Source organism: Phragmites australis, chromosome 10, assembly GCF_958298935.1.
Source record: "Phragmites australis chromosome 10, lpPhrAust1.1, whole genome shotgun sequence".
NCBI lineage: Eukaryota > Viridiplantae > Streptophyta > Magnoliopsida > Poales > Poaceae > Phragmites > Phragmites australis.
Window position 1 is genome coordinate 34,708,847 of NC_084930.1, and position 16,543 is coordinate 34,725,389.

The following is a 16,543-nucleotide window of genomic DNA, read 5'->3' on the forward strand; positions in this document are numbered from 1 at the left end:
TCAAGTTTGGGGACATACCAGGTTGGCAACAATTCTTTGCTCTCTGGATACATGCATATGGCATCACATGTCGCAAATGAGACAAATGACAAGTCAATCATTTGTTCTACAGATGCATACGTCTCTGTTTAAGAGAAACCAATGTCCAAAACTAAGTCAAAGTTTTGCAGATTCACACACACAGACAAACAGCCCAATCATGACTGAAACATACATACCAGTAAAGGTTTCTCATAACTACAGAGACACTGGATAATTATAAAAAATAATGGTATACAGATGATACTACAAAGAAAAAAGAATTTAGTTGTCATGTCTTGCATCCAGATAAACTCCTCAAGGTCTATAAATACACCACAGGAACAATGATTAAGCACAGCGCAAGAAAGCTCTCAAATATCTCCTTCATTCAACATCTGGTTCTGCAGAAAAAATATCTCCTTCACCAAAATGGAAGACAAAGCAAGCGCCTGTCATCTCATCAAAGTTTACAGGGCTGAAAGACAAAGGAGAGTCCGCCCACTGCCGCGACGTGGACAAATCAAGTACAAGATAGCACAACTTGTGGTGCACTCCATAGCTTCAGCGCTTCTCATCGCTTTTCAGGGCCTTTTCACAGCTTCCAGTCCTCAATCAGAAGTGAATGTTACAAATTGTAAAGTTAGTTTTGCTGTAGATTTCTCCCTGTGTTGTCAGAAAAATGGCAGTATGTAGACATTGTTCCTCTCTCTGCACATAATGGTGTGAGCTTCATGAATGATGGCGTGGTCCATTCTCACTTCTCATGTCACGCTCCTGTGTTGCATCTTGCTGGTCAGCATTGTGAACACTACTATCAGGCTGATTGTCATCTGATTCTGATTCACTCTCATCGCTAGATTTTTCATCATCTGAACCATCTAAGCAGACAAGGCTCCTTGATGGCTTCATACTGATACCGATGATACTTCTGATCCATGTCCCCTCAAAAAGAGAATTGCCTGTTGAGCCGCCCGTATCTTCCACATTTGATGGGGTACTTGAAGACGTGCCAGTCAAAAATGTTGATGCCGCTTTGCATGCAGTCACGATTTCCTTTTTCGCTTGTTTCAGCTGAGTGGAAAGTAAAAGATTAATGAAACTCAAAAGGTCAGCCAATAACACAACAAATTTGATTCAGGACAGTACTGTCAATGGATAAGGCCATTGCTATTGTTGCACATACCAACATATGGTTCTTTGCATACAGATTCTTAAGAAACAGATTTCCAACATCGTGCGATAGTGTGCACAACTTTCTTTTAATCTTTCTGCAGCTAGCATGAGTATTCGTTTTTGGGTCTTTGTTCATGGGTTCACACCCTTTTGGTTTCAAATTGCCATATTCAGTTATTTGTTCAAAGTTTGGTTAACATGATGACACAGTTTACTTGCTACTGAGTTTTCCAACAGTGAGATGCTGAAAAAAAATCTAGAAGATACACAGAATTTGAGGACAAATATATCAAGTTTCACGGCAAATATATCAAATTCCAGTGGTACTACAAGTGATGATAAGATTTTCCAGAGAAAACATAAAAGTAGCAGAAAAGCCTGGAATGTTTACCTTCACTGCTGTAGTTTCAGCAACTTCTAGAGCAGCATCACCAGCATTCGCAAAGCGATTCACCCAACCTGCATATAATTCAGTTGTACATGAACTAAAGAACTTGGAATCATTCTGGAGTTGTAAAACAGTCTCATTTGGATTCTCGAAAAACTGTCTTTATCTTGAGTGTTTACTTCGAAACTGATTCATGATGTAACTTCAGCTAAAAATAAATGGCATTTGTCTTTCAGCAACCATTATCAAATGGAACAACCAAGTAAATTATTTAGGAACAATTCAGTAAGCAATTGGAAGTACCTGGAAGTTTTGGCACATCAAGCTTTTCGCAGAAGGTATTGCAGAAGTGATTGCAGTTTCTTGACAGAAGTCCATATGAGCCTCCAAGCCACTCCCAGCTCAGTTCCTGCAGTATCTGATTTACTGTGAAAATAGAGCAGTTCGTCTTTCCCAGCACTATAGACTCGTGAAAAGTGTACATGGGGTTTTTGCATGGGGGGCAGCTGAAAACCCCAGTGCCCCGTTCGCAGTAACCAAATGACCATTCTTCATCTCCGTAGACCTGTTAGTTGAGATGCTCGGTAGTTCTTAAAAAAACTAAGGACTCATCTAACTGTAGAGCCTCAACAATAAGCATATAATAATCAACACTTAGTAGCTAGGAACATAGGAGTGCCATTGCAGATTTTATCACTCACACCATACATAACTTGTTTGGTAGGATGAATCAGCAAAATTTTATTAACGGGAGCAGTAAGGCAGCCTACAAATCTGTGTTCCATTTCTAGAGGGCCAGGAGTTTAGCCAGTTCATAAAACCAGGAGGATAATGCTTATGTATAAGTGGTTTTGCATAATTCGTTGCATCACCGTTAACCTAACTCTGATATCTCTTTTACCAGAGCGCTGCATTCAATCCAACTGGCTGGGTAGGAAACCTCCAAGTTCCGAGAGAACATTACAGTTTCAGATTATACTCTCTGCGAGGCGTACGGCATCAATAAAAATGGTGGCTTGCAGAACAGATATCGATCAGAATCACACTGCGTCACTTTTGCGATTCCATGCGGAAAATCAAAATAGCTTCTTAACATAGTCGGCCAGATGCAGTAACAGCAGCATCCAATTTAGATTAGAAAAAAAAACTCTTTGCCGCATCAGAATCATCATGTACGAGAACACATTTTTTCCTCTCTGCAAGACGAGCCCACTCGCCTCAAGATCCAATCTTTCTTTCTGAATCGGCTGTGCAAACGCTCCCAGAGGAGAAAGGATGGGGAATGGGGATTGGGAGTAATGACGGACCTGGATGGCGGTGTGGAAGATGCCGCCGAGGCCGATGGCGTCCTTGAAGAAGCGGTTGATGTGGAGCACGGTGGCGTCGGAGCCGGCGTTGGCGACGTCGTAGACGTGCGCCACCACCTCCTGGCCCATCCTCGCCGCCGGAGTCTCTCGCCGGGTGCCGGGCCCCACCAGTCCGTCGATCTCCGCCTATGTCGTGTCAGGCAGTGCGCACTTTTGTTGGCGCTATTCTGTTTTATGACTTTTCCCGTTCTTATGCGGGGTCGAATTCTTTCTTTTCTGCATAACAAGTGATTAAAATTTTAAATTCATTGAGGATAATGTGCATGAAATTTAATTAGCAATAAAAAAGGTTAATTGAACTACGGTAACGATTCTCCAGTGAATGATCTCCAATATACAATTTTCTTCTGCTGCCCGTGCTAATTAAATTTTATTCTGCTGCGCTGAAGGTGGGAGAAGTGCGCGAACTTGTGTAACAGCCCCCTTAGAGCAACTCCAACCGACTCCTTTCTTGGGCCCTTACCCGTAAAAAGAAGGAAAAGTGTAAAAAAATCGTCTCCAACCGACTCCCGTTACAGCCCCCGGTCCGTCGGGCATCCCTACTCCTCCCCTCTCCACCCCCACTCGAAGGGAAGCTCCCAGGATTCCTGATTCGACCGATCGGAGCAACCGCCGCCTCTCCCGCGCCCTCTCGGAGGTTTCATCCTGGAGGTACGTTTTCCATCTCCTCCTTCCCCATGCTCCACCTCCCGCTGCCGCCCATCGTTGCCTCGATTTGGGCCGGCAGCCATGGGCACCGCCTCTGGTTCTCCCACCGCCGCCCTGCACCGCGCCAGGCCAGATCTGGGCCGCTGCGCTCCCCACGCCCCCTTCCTGCCCTCCGCCACAGAGAACCGGAGAGAGAGAGAGAGAGAATCGGAGAGAGAGAGAGAGAGAGAGAGAGAGAGAGAGAGAGAGAGAGAGACCAACCTGGGAGAGGAGGAGGGCGCGGTCGATTCGCCTGGTCAGCCCCCTGCCGCCGTGCCCTCGCGCGAGTGCAGCTCGGGCCACCGGCCCCTGCACCATCCACCCCGGTCGGCCGCGGCCCCTGCGCCATTCGCCCCGGTCGGCCGCTGCCCCCTGCACCATCCCCTCCTCGAGTCCCCTCCGCCCATCCGCACAGCACACCGAAGGGGTCGGCCCCTCCACCCGCCGCGGTGCACACCGGAGGGCACCGCCCCCTCCGCCCCTTTGCGCCGGAGACCAGAGGGCGCCGCCCCCTTGGCCCTCTGCGCTGCACACCAAGGGCGTCGGCCCCTCCACCATGTGCGCCCCCATCAGAGAGAGAGAGGGATTGGAGAGAGATTGGAGAGAGGGAGAGATGTGGGGGAGAATTTGAGAGAGGGAGAGTTGCGGTTCAGAGAAGAGTAGAGAGAAGAGGGAAGAGAATGTAGAGAAGAGAGCAATTCAGATAGAAGAGTGTTTTATGTTTGCAAATTCAGATAATTTTGTTGTTTTCACATGCATATGATTTATGATAGCTATACACTTGCCACATGCTGTAATTTAATTGCTTTGCAATGTGATGTTGTGATGCAGGGGTAGGAATGGCTAGCTTCATGGACTTGTTGAACGGAGGAGCTGGGGGCGAGTGGGATGGCTCCCAATATGCAAGCCCCCCTGAAGAACAACTCATTGCAGGACATCAAATTGTCGAAGCTACTCCGGTTGTGACACAAAAGGCGAAGAGAGGTGGAAATTTTAGTGAGAAGGATGACCTTTTGTTGGTCTCGGCATGGCTTGAAATAAGCCAAGATGCAGTCCAGGGCATTGATCAAAACTGTAGTACGTATTGGAAGCGTATTCATGATCACTACCATGCCCATAGGAATTTTGATTCGGATCGTAATGTTAGCTCGCTCTCTCACCGTTGGGCTCTCATTCAAGAAGGTGTAAACAAGTTCTGTGGCTGGTATGCTCAGATTCAAAATAGGAGGTAAAGTGGTGTGACAGAGCAAGATAAGGTAGAAAGCAATGTATTTTTGTTGGTTGACACATGTCTATGTTTCCTGTATAGCTACTAACTCATATTCACTTGTGTAGGTACAACAAGCATGTGCGATCTACAAGGAAAAGGATCCGAAGAAGATGTCATTTCCTTTCTTGCATTGTTGGAATGTGGTGCAGCACACACCAAAGTGGAATGACGCAATCTCTCATAAAAAACAGAAGACAAGCTCCAATGCAAGTCCAAGCTCATGCACTTCTGGAACCAATGAAAGCCATCATGGTGATGAGGAAGATGGTGTCACTCATACTTCTCCAATGAAAGGAAGGCCGGATGGTAGGAAGAAGGAGAAGACCCGGTGATATAAAAATACTATCTCACAAGGAGATACCCTTTACATGGAGGCAATGGAAAATCATTGGTCGAGGAGGGAAAAGGTTGATGAGTTGAAAGAGATGAAGAAAAAAGAACGTAATGATGAGAAGCTTGCACTTGAGACTAGGAGACTTGAGTTGAAACAAGAAGTTAAGAATAAAAAGATTGAGGCCTACAAACAAGTAGAGAATATGAAGCTTGACATTCAGGAAAAAGAACTTCAGTTGAAACAATCCATGGAAGATGAGCGAGTGATGAATATGGATCTGAGTGGTTTGAGTGAGAGGCAAAAAAGATTCTACATGAGCCTACAAGATGAGATCATTGCTCGACGGGAGCGAGGTGGCGCGAGTTGAGATCTCATGTATGAACTTTGATGTATAAACTACATGTTTGGACTATGTTCTATGTTTCCTGCAGTTTATTTATGTATGATCTATGTGTTTGGACTACGTGATTTGTTTCCTTCATTTTTATAATGTGTCAACCTTGATGTTTGATATGTCTGTGTTGCCTTTGTGCTATTGTTTAAAAAAAAAATACAAGGATACTTTATTGAAAACAACAGAAGGATACATGGATGAAAACGAAATACATGGTAGGGAAATAAAACACAAGGATACATGATTGGGAAATAAAACACAAGGATACATGATTGAATAAAAAAATACTACGAGCTCTTAATCAATACATGTCTACATGACGTTGCCAGAGGTGCTCAACTAGATCTTCTTGAAGTTGAGAGTGAGTTTCCCTATTCCTGATGTTATTATGAGCTTGAAGGAAATCATGTAGCTCCGGAGTACGATTACGAACTTCACGCGGTGTAGGTCTCACAAGTTGGCCAACATACTCGTACTGCATCTGTTCATCTTCATCCCTCTCATCTTCAACAATCATATTATGCATTATGACACAAGCTATCATAATTTGTCTTAGGTTATCTTTATCTCAGAATCGGACCGGTCCACGAACAATGGCGAAACGAGATTGTAGAACTCCAAATGCTCTTTCAACATCCTTCCGAACTGCCTCCTGTGCCTTGGCAAAATATTTTCTCTTATTTCCCAGTGGCTGCGGTATGGTCTTCACAAATGTCGCCCATTGAGGATAGATACCATCTGCAAGGTAATACCCCATTGTATAATTATGACCATTGACAATATAATTAACTTGTGGAGCTTCCCCTTCGGCTAGCTTTGTAAAAAGATGAAAACAGTGAAGAACATTGATATCATTGTGAGACCCTGGTAAACCAAAGAAAGCATGCCGAATCCAAAGATCTTTAGAAGCAACAGCTTCAAGAATGATTGTTGGCTCATGCGCATGGCCGGTGTACTGTCCTTGCCATGCTGCAGGACAATTTTTCCATCCCCAATGCATACAATCTATGCTCCCAAGCATTCCGGGGAAACCTCTACTCTCTCCAATCGCAAGTAATCTAGCTGTGTCTTCCTCATTTGGGGATCTTAAATACTCATATCTATAAACTTCGACAACCGCTTTGGCAAACCTTCTAAGACTTTCTATGTTCGTGCTTTCAGCAGAACGGACATATTGATCCATAAAATCAGCTGCTACTCCATAAGCTATCATCTGGAATGCTGCGGTAACCTTCTGCAAACATGATAACCCAAGACGTCCATTTCTATCTCTTTTTTGCATAAAGTAATTATCATGTTGCTCTACGGCTTGTGCTATGCGAAGAAACAGATCACGTTTCATTCTAAACCTGATCAGAATACGATAATAAGAAAACAAGCGGACTCACAACAGAAAGAATATGAAAGAAAGGTTTGACTGATTGCAAACCTGCAGCGAAAGAAATTTGCCCCGTAGGTCGGAGCATCTGAAAAGTAGTCGTTGTACATCCTCCAATGCCCGGCTTCTCTATCGCGATGAACATACTAACGCCCTAGTACAGACCCGCCCCATCGAGGAACTTGCATAGCTTGATATTGACTGTGTGCTTGCTGCAATGCGATGAACAATTCTTCGTCTTTGTCATCGTCCGACGAGGACGACGACGACGAAGCTAAGTGAGAGAAACGACTCATTTCTGGAAGAGGTGAAACAAGAAGGCCAATGGATTGGTGTAGGAACCAGACGGTTCGAGCATTCATATATAGAGCAGGGAAATATAGTCATTGGAAATTGAGCCATTGGACATGTAGCCGTTAGAAATGTGACCGTTGTAAAAATAGTTATTTGAAATATAGCCGTTACAAATATAGCCGTTGAAGAAATATCCATTCAAATTGAAAGTATGACTTGTTAGTTACATGATTAAAATAGAGGAGAGTGGATTTTAAGGTGTTGAAGTAGAGGTTCGGTTGGAGTGCGCAGAGTAGTAGGGGATGAAATCTGGATAGGGAGACCCCTACTTGAAATAGTAGGGGACCAAAAAAAGGGATTCGGTTCGAGTTGCTCTTACACGAGGTATATAACAGGCTCATTTTCTCATATTGTGTCTTCTGTTTCATTAGAAGTAATAAATAATATAAAAAACTGATTCTTTGTAACACCCTAAAATTTTATTATAATATATGGGCTAGATCTACCGTAGATGGTAACAAAAACACCTTTCACCCCCACCATCGATGAGGGTGACGACTCGAAAACGAAACCCTCGAAAGGGGATAGCAAGAGCTCCCTCCCATTCATAAAATAGGAAAAGCAAATCTAAAGATCTCAGCACAAACATGAATGAGCCAAGAACAAACAAACCTTGATGTCGGCCTGAGGGTGTGCCAGATCCAAAATCGACATGGGGCTTTTGTATTAACCCTAAACACTATGAAAATTGCTAGATGTATTAGGAGGGCTCCCTGCTCCTTCCTGCTGCCGGTAAAGACGACGGTGTTGGTGGCAAAAATTATGAAATGAAGGGGAGAAGGATAGGGCCGAGGAGGTGGCGACGTGTTTTCGACCAATCACTTTATGGTCCAGCAGACCAGACTCTCCAGTAGCTTTCATCTAGCATCCCAGGTTAGAGTGTGATGGATGATGCTTCGAAGGAGGACGCTGAGTAGAGGCCATAAAGAATCGAGTTCATGAAGCAGATGCTAATGACAACAGTTGCTTAGACAGATTTCCTAGGTTCTCTTTCAGATTTGGAAATTTTTTTCTAGAGGATTTCACATCTATTACTCTGTCTGTAGATGAATACAGTGGGCTGGGCTGGGCCGGGCCGGGCTGAAGCTCGTGGAGTTATCCGGGCCCATCCATCCATGTAGGAGGATAGCGGCGGCTATAAAATAAGGAAGCCCTCGTCGGCTCGTCCTCCCTCACAAACCCGAGAACGGATTCCTTCCCCTCGTCGGCATGTTCATGACGGACGCGGAACGTGCGGCCCGGATCCGGGCCGCTGTCGAGCGGTGCTCCGCGGTCAAGGATGAGGATTTCTCAGGCATGACCGAGTCTCAGCGAGCGGCGGAGGCGGAGAGGCTGAGGCAGAAAGCTCTGGAGGAGGCGCGCCGTCTTCAGATGGAGGGGCATCCACGCGGTCGGGCCAAGGAATCGCTGGCTCGCATCCTCGACTTCGATCCCAAGCAGGAGGGTCGCTACTACAACCGCATCTACTTCGTCGACCACGCAACATTCGACCTCGACGAGGAGTGTAAGATGATATCTTCTTCTTCCCTCAATTCCATCCTCACTCATCACATGCATTCTACTACTAGGCTGCTGCATCTATATATGGTGATCGATTGGTTGTTGTCTACTCGATCGATGCTGAAATTTATTATTTTTTTTCTTTGTTTGTTTGTTTTGGGGTTTAGATCAATTGGTTCCGCGTTCAGGTAATCTATTAGGTCCTAGTTTCAGTCTCGTTAGCCTAATTGACCTCCCTCTGCATGCGATATTATCTTCAATTTTAAGCATGAATCTAGCTATTTGTAGATTTCAATATGCAGAGGCTGGAATAAGTTTCCACTTTCTAAGAAAGAATTAAGCTAATATGTAGAGAACCTTAATTCCTTTGCTTTTGTTTTTGCCTCGCTGCAGCTCCCATCGGTCCAATGAGATACACTGATAGAGTCAGCAAGCCGGGCGGACGTCAGTACGAACCGTGTGATGCGGGGCTAAACATCTTCTCCGTGAAGATAGGCTCCTCGGATGTTGGCTTCCCAATCCATGTGTATGGCACTGTCATTGCCAGAGACAGCATTGACAACAAGTGTCTTTATCTCTTCCGTCGTGATAGAGACCATTGCCAACTCATCAACTCTGAGGTACAACTTCCTTTTGAACTCCTAGTATGCATTATGTTCTTTCGTTCTGTATACTGCCCTGCAGTAGATCGACAATATGTAACTGCTAGTGGTTGTTATTTGTCAATAAACATATGCAGTTCCCCTTTGTTATATGATATACATCCTCATTTCTCGTTCTGAATTCATACGGTGCTGGAAGTTGAAATTTTACAGGTCAGTGATCAATCATCAGAATATCAGATGATCGTATCGTAATGTTACTAAAATGCAGATGTTCATAATGAAGCATATTCGTGTTATGCGTTTGTTTTTTAGTGCTTGTTTGTAGACATAGTGGGCATTCCGTATGTGCATGGTAGTACTGGTAGAACTAGATGATCCATATGTGGCTTCTGATCGATCTTCATGATACTATCCATCTTGAGACCTACAATATAGTTATAGCATCGGTCCATTAACAGTTTCATCTATAATAATAGTTTGATCTGCTGTGGCTGAAATTTTGTCTAGTTCGATAGCAGCACTATATATTCAGAGAAATATACCGCTAGCTTATCATGTAAACCTTTTCGTAGGATGAATCGTTGATCTTGACTGGCCCAAAAAGAGGACTTTTGTTATTAAATGATGATTATGTTGAGATGGATCTGAAGATCAAGGATCATGGAGGGCAGGACAGAGAACTTAGTAAAGGAATCTTAACGATCAGGGGCGTAGCAATTCGATATTTGGACCAATGTGAGGTTGAAAGCAAATCTCTTGCTACCAGGCTCAGTACTGTGGATGTGATGTATGCAGTTGTGAAATGTGCAGTGGAGGCTACTATTGCGATTGAAGTTGTGCAGGGAGGTTTTTATGGAGAAATAACTGCCCACACCACCAGCGTCAAGAACAACCTTGTGCTTTACGATAGTGAAGTGGTTGGTGGCATGAGTGGCGATGGTAATGGTGTTATCCAACTTATGCGACCCGTCATATGTGTCTATGTGAAGGATATGCTGATAATTGTTGCCCAGAATGGTGATGGTAAGTCACAGACCGTTGAATTTACTCCAAGGTTCACCGGTGGAGAGGAAGATGTTATTACTGTTGGTGGTGTCACTAAGATGCGCGTGAAGGTTACCTGGTCGATAATGGACCTTTGAGTGTGAACTGTTGGATTGGCTCGTTGTTAAGCATTATTGGCATGATCTGTATGCTCTGGTGCAACTATATTCCAGTCATTGATGTTGCGGTTACCATTAAGTTATGCTGACTCTGTTGGACACTAGATAAGTAATATATATATAGTATGTAACTCGTGTGTACCGTATTGGCTTGTTATGTTGAACTATCTGTCTTAACGTGTTGGGCTTGTTATGTGGTAATCAATCATGAACGTATGCAACAATTGTGCCAGATTATTCTGGTGGATGGTTTGGTGTTGAATAGTTTTGCCCGTTGTGCTTTGATCAGATGGGCGATAAGGGAGCAGGAGGGCGATGGATGGAATAGGCAGCATCCATCTTCATGGTGAGGAGAGCAGCTGCTTAGGTCGGTCCAGTCGTCTGAGCCCATCAGTTGGAACTGGGGTAAGTCTAGTTAGTTACAATGAGCCCACGTGTGGATGGAGAAAACAATTATAATAAATATATGAAAATATCAAATAATGAAGCTGTCACTCTATAGCATGGCAAACCATGATTACAATATTCGTAGTAAATAATAATATTACGGAAACCAACCTGGTGTACCTTTGATCAGTGCTAATCCGTAATCACTTGTAGCAAGCATAGCGATAGCATGTTGGCCTTAGGTATTTGCATTCGTGAAGACAGATAAATGCAATCAAAGCATAACAATATATGTAAGTGCATATAGTGTGAGACTGAGTCTTGGTAATGCAACTCGCTGTTGCTAAATGACATCTTAGACCTGGAATAACAGAGATTGCTACAGGGCTCCACAAGATGTTTAAGATCCTTCCCAAAATTATAGTGGTTGTCGTTTTGTTCGAGATCCATATTTAGGGCCTTTCATCGTTCGGATCAGCTACTGGGAGCCTGGGATTCAGGGTTGTTTTCCTGCATCTGGGCTAGGAGTAGATTGCTACTAGTTGATCTTCTAGTAGAATGAATGTTCCTACCAATCTTTATGATATCATATAAGCAGTGCAAGGACAATAAACACACATGATATGAAGCTTCCAAGTCTAAGGTTTACAATTTATGGAAATTAAGCTCATAACCTAGATATTTAGGCTGTAGTTTTATTAGAGGAAACTAATTCTAATTTGATTTGAACCATTAATGAATTGAATTTCTAGGAGTGAAGCGTATAGAAAAAAACCAGCCAGAAGAGGGTTTACATGGAACTACTATTGATAGTAAAAAATGGTATGATCCAGGTTTTTTTAATACCGGATAGTTCGATGATCTATGCCGTGATTTTACCGGATTATCCGGTGTGTAGAGAATGTTTTTTGTAGAGAGGTTGCAGAAGTTTTGCTCTGTAAAAAAATTAGTCCGATGCTAGAGCTATGTCAACACTGGACTATCTGATGCTTATAGGTCAATTCTTGTCGAAAACTTTCTCTTTGGAAAAAATAGTCCAGTGAGGTGCCCCATGGTCGCCGGACTGTCTGGTGAACACAAAGATGATTTCTTGCAGGGCGACATGCTATCTGGAACAATTGGTCTGGCGAGGGCTCCGGCATTAGCGCCGGATTATCCGGTGAATATAGTTTAGAACTTGCAGAGAGAATTGTTCTCTAGAAAAATTAGTCTGGCGATGTATCCAGTGGGTGCCGGACTATCCGGTGTGAACAAATGAATTTTCGTACAGAGAGTTTGCTCTCTAGAATTATTAGTCCGACGATAGTATGTAGTGAGTACAATTAATACATCGGAATATCCGGTGAGCTTTGGGATGGAATTTAGGGTTTCAACTGAAGTAAACTCGCTAGATGGTCTGGTGTTAACATTTTTGTTCTCACTGAACCATCCAATGTTTAGTCCGAAATCGAATCGAGGTGGATTCGTAGATCTGTTCGGATTCCTTTCATGTCTTTGGCCGAACATGGTGTGTTTGCCTAGGTTTTAGGGTTGAGAGTCATATTTTCATAAGGCAAAGTCCAAGCCGCCTTATATATAGTTGAGGGGGTGGATGCCAATTCAACAACTCAGTTAATCGCAACATCTATTTTCGTTCTCCTTTATTTTCCTGCACATTAAGGTAGTTCTTCGCTGCTAATCAACCAGCGACACTCTACCGTCGCCCTAATCCTCTGTGCCGCCGCTGCCAATCAATCCTCCGCTGCCCTATCCGCTCTTCGGCTCTAGCAATGCGCGCTTCTCTCTCGGTCACCGCATACATCGCACGACCTAGGCCCTGCTTCGTCTACATCCTAGCGATGTCTGTCACAAACGCAAGCACCAGCGCAGGAACTGGTAAGGGAACTGGCTCCGGCCCTACCGGTGCTGATGGCACCAAAGGCCCCATCGTCAATGCCGCACCGACCGTATTCATCAACCTGTACTGCACCATCGTCGTCCGCTCTCATGTCCCCGTCGTCCTCGATCTCAAGAACCCTAACTATACCAAGTGGTTGTCTTTCTTCCGGACCATGTGCGGCAAGTTTGGGCTTCTCCACCACATCGATGACTCCGCTCTGGCTAACCTGGATGATCCTAACTGGGTCCAGGCGGATTATTCCGTGAAGAGGTGGATCTTAGGCTCTGTCGGTGATGACGCCCTCAACCTCGCCATGGACGACGACTAGCGCGCACACGACCTTTGGGTTGTTGTCCGGAACTTGTTCCAGGACAACAAGGAATCATGTGCCATCTTCCTCAGCAACCAATTCCACTCGCTGGTCCAGGGCAAGCTCTCTGTCTCCGACTACTGCCAATGCATCAAAGCCTTGGCTGACTCGCTCCGTGACGTCGGTCACGCCGTCCGTGACTCGCAGCTTACCCTCAACTTGCTTCGCGGCCTCAACCCTCGCTACTCCAACACCGCCGACGATATCGCCAATGTGACGCCCTTCCCCACCTTCGCACAGGCTCGTTCCATGCTCGCCCTGAAGGAACTTCGACTAGCGACCCTTTATAGCACACTATGATGAGACCTTCAGTTAAGTGGTCAAGCCAACCACCATCCGAGTTGTATCAATACATAACTCTTTATGGCACACCTGTATATTGTATACCTAACTATTTATTAGCTTTCCTAATTGTATTAGGGTTAGGATCCTATACATCATTGGCCGCTGGCCTTATATAAACGGTGCCTCTTTGCCTAGAGCCGTGCGTGGCCTAATTCTCTCTCGCTCAACCTCTCTACAATTCTAGGTACGTACTGCCGACCTCCTATATCCAAACCAAAAATATATACAGGGGCTACTCGATGCATGCAAAGCAATGATGACGTGTGAGTGTGTGATAGGCTAATTAAGGTAGAGTGCATGCTTACCGTACCAATCACTCCGTCCTGATCAAAAGCTAGTATAAACTGGGTTAGGTCGTCCATGCATGTTTTCCGTCCATAGGAAGGAGGCATTATTGAAGCTAATTTGTATCCTTGTGTCTGAAATTGATTGCTAATATATATGCCATTGAGCTCTTTTTTCTTTTCTCGAATACGTGGGAGGGAGAAGTGCGCATCTCATTTGTGCTCCCTTGGTTTCAAAATATATACATGGCGTAATAGGATTTTTTTTAAAGTCAAAGATTGTAATTTTAGTTAAAAATGCAGTGTACATAAGATGTATCAGAGTATCTCACATATCTCTTAATACGATATTAGTTTCGTTGTGATTGATAATATATTATAATGATCAAAATATACTTTGGATGACTTTCACAAATCCTAGCTAATATGTATATTGAAAAACAAGTTAGTTATCAAATTATACCTTGAAATATTTTCACAAATCCTAATACAACCTGATCTGTAAAAAAAGAAAAGAAATAGAGGATATATATATATATATATATATATATATATATATATATATATATATATATATATATTAAAGCTGGAGAATTAGAGTGCACACACACAGACAAACGCGTGTTGCTTAATAATTTGGCACCGTACCCTCGCTCTCCTCTTTCATATAGGCTGTGCTTAGAGAAGAAGAACATAATACACGACCTGAGCACGCGATAGAAGTAGGGTAGGAGTAGGACGGACTAATCATCATCACGTAAGCTGTGACCTAGCTAGTTTTAATTTCTTCTCGGATATATTACGACTAGTTGTAACTTGCTATTTAACGGATCATAACCTAAGTACTTTTGATCGTAGTTAGGGTAGAATAGAATAGATACCCTACTAATATGCATGCGATTAGGGATAGCAACGAATACAATAATCTATGGATAGAAACTATATACCTATTCGTGAGCTAATTCTCAAATCCGCACCTATACCTATTATCCGCTATGAATAAAAACTGGAACACGTACCTCTCACCCACGGGTATCACATTCCCGCGGGCACACTTGTATAACCACGAATATAAAGGATAGGTTGATACAGTCACATCTGATGTTCTCCATTTTGCAAATTTTCTTGCTACGATCATAAATGTTTTCCTTGAAATTGCTGCCAGCTTGGTTTTACCACTCATTAGGTACTTAGAGGGCAGTGACAAATAGAACAACAGAAGCTAAAAAATTCAAATATAAAGGATTTGCCCTAACAATCTAAGCAAGAACACTTTCAGGGTAGCTATATCTATGCCCTATGAATATATATGATTTGAGATGGCCTCCATATCCTAATTAAGAGTGAGTTAGTAACTTAATTTGTTTTGATCATAGATGTGTGGAGCGGGTACACAGGCGAAACGCATACGGGTATGCCGATTTCAAACCTGTCTTTCTATACCCGTTAGATTCAACTTCAAATCCGCACTCATACCCATCGGTAAAAATTGAAACACAAACCTACATCCATTAGGGTTTTTACCCGCAAGCTCGCGGGTAAAATGTGCCCACTGCCATCCCTACGAGTTTAATTAACTACACTGCAAATTAACTCATTTCCACATATCACCATGCATATATCCTGAGATCGGAGGACTAGAATTAAGTAGTGCTCCAAATCACGCGTGGTTAGTTGCCTAGGACACGTACGTTTGCATTGCATTGCATGCGGAAGCAAAGAACAGGAAGTCCGGTCCGCCGAGTGGCAGGGGCATGCATGCATGCTGATAACTGAAAGTAAATTCTATAGAATCCGATCTAGAAAGACTCACGTGAGATCCTATCTATATTATCTATCTTGTGATCTAATATTTGAACTGAATAGAAAAGAGAGAGTCTAAACATGTATCATCACAAGGAAGAGGATCTTTCGTAGTACTATGTCCTATAGAATTTGCTTCCCTGATCGCCTGATCTCTGGTCTTTCACCGCAAAGTGGGCCCGGGGATACAAAGTGATGGGGCGGGAAGATCGGTCAGGTTGCGGCATTGTACGTCTGGTAACTGGGACAACTGGCTCCCACCACCCAGTTACCCTCCCTCACCTAGCCACTCCACTCCGCTGGCTACAGACAAGGAAGGGGGTTTTAGGGATCTTCTTGGCCGCTCCATCGTGTTGATCCCGTCGCCGCCGTCACGAGGTTGCTGATGTCGGGTGAGTAGGAATGCGATAGGACACTTGAAGCCATCCAAGATGGAGATCCCTATCCTTAACCCATTGTTCCAAGGAGTAAGTCGATCGATGGTATACCTAACGTCAACCATTTATTATTGTCTGCTCTGCTTTGTTTTAACGAGATCTATCTCGTTTGATAATAGTGGGGTAATTTATTGTAGGCTTGGTAAGGATGTTTTGAGATGCATGCTTGTGCTGCTGTGTTGAACATTGATTGGGAGGGATGAGGCAAAGCTTTAGTTTTTATCTTTTTTCTTTGCCACTATGTGTACGTATGTTCTGTTGTTTGCATAGACATGTTGCTGTCAATCCTAGTCCACTCTAACTTGATTAGGCTTGTACTGATGATTTGAGAGTAATAGCAGCAATCATCAATACGTACGTGGAGTAACTTCGTACCTTGGTATAGCACAAACTTAGTGCTCAGA

General features: G+C 43.8%; 3 protein-coding genes across 3 annotated transcripts; 2 read left to right on the forward strand and 1 right to left on the reverse strand.

The window, feature by feature from the left end:
- Window positions 1-169: 169 nt before the first annotated feature.
- LOC133931020 (deSI-like protein At4g17486) lies at window positions 170-3,134 on the reverse strand. Its single transcript, XM_062377833.1, has 4 exons — window positions 2,890-3,134; window positions 1,886-2,147; window positions 1,586-1,653; window positions 170-1,092 (listed from the first exon to the last, which is right to left on the reverse strand). The coding sequence occupies exons 1-4, from the start codon at window positions 3,016-3,018 to the stop codon at window positions 751-753; spliced, it is 801 nt and encodes a 266-aa protein (XP_062233817.1). The 5' UTR covers window positions 3,019-3,134; the 3' UTR covers window positions 170-750.
- Window positions 3,135-8,552: 5,418 nt separating this feature from the next.
- On the forward strand, window positions 8,553-10,882 carry LOC133931387 (uncharacterized). The gene is made up of 3 exons (XM_062378258.1): window positions 8,553-8,870; window positions 9,260-9,486; window positions 10,044-10,882. Exons 1-3 carry the CDS (start codon window positions 8,576-8,578, stop codon window positions 10,611-10,613), a joined length of 1,092 nt encoding a protein of 363 aa, XP_062234242.1. The 5' UTR covers window positions 8,553-8,575; the 3' UTR covers window positions 10,614-10,882.
- Window positions 10,883-12,859: 1,977 nt separating this feature from the next.
- LOC133930295 (uncharacterized) lies at window positions 12,860-13,570 on the forward strand. The gene is made up of 2 exons (XM_062376929.1): window positions 12,860-13,186; window positions 13,271-13,570. The coding sequence occupies exons 1-2, from the start codon at window positions 12,860-12,862 to the stop codon at window positions 13,568-13,570; spliced, it is 627 nt and encodes a 208-aa protein (XP_062232913.1).
- Window positions 13,571-16,543: the final 2,973 nt, after the last annotated feature.

What these genes read in the sequence shown, in the direction of transcription:
- LOC133931387 (XM_062378258.1), top strand. Translation starts at nt 8,576, where the DNA reads ATGTTCATGACGGACGCGGAACGTGCGGCCCGGATCCGGGCCGCTGTC. An exon ending in ATTCGACCTCGACGAGGAGT is followed by an intron (nt 8,871 to 9,259) that starts GTAAGATGATAT and finishes GCCTCGCTGCAG; the next exon opens with CTCCCATCGGTCCAATGAGA. An exon ending in GCCAACTCATCAACTCTGAG is followed by an intron (nt 9,487 to 10,043) that starts GTACAACTTCCT and finishes ACCTTTTCGTAG; the next exon opens with GATGAATCGTTGATCTTGAC.
- LOC133930295 (XM_062376929.1), top strand. Translation starts at nt 12,860, where the DNA reads ATGTCTGTCACAAACGCAAGCACCAGCGCAGGAACTGGTAAGGGAACT. An exon ending in AGAGGTGGATCTTAGGCTCT is followed by an intron (nt 13,187 to 13,270) that starts GTCGGTGATGAC and finishes AACTTGTTCCAG; the next exon opens with GACAACAAGGAATCATGTGC.
- LOC133931020 (XM_062377833.1), bottom strand. Translation starts at nt 3,018, where the DNA reads ATGGGCCAGGAGGTGGTGGCGCACGTCTACGACGTCGCCAACGCCGGC. An exon ending in TCTTCCACACCGCCATCCAG is followed by an intron (nt 2,148 to 2,889) that starts GTCCGTCATTAC and finishes CTCAACTAACAG; the next exon opens with GTCTACGGAGATGAAGAATG. An exon ending in TGATGTGCCAAAACTTCCAG is followed by an intron (nt 1,654 to 1,885) that starts GTACTTCCAATT and finishes AATTATATGCAG; the next exon opens with GTTGGGTGAATCGCTTTGCG.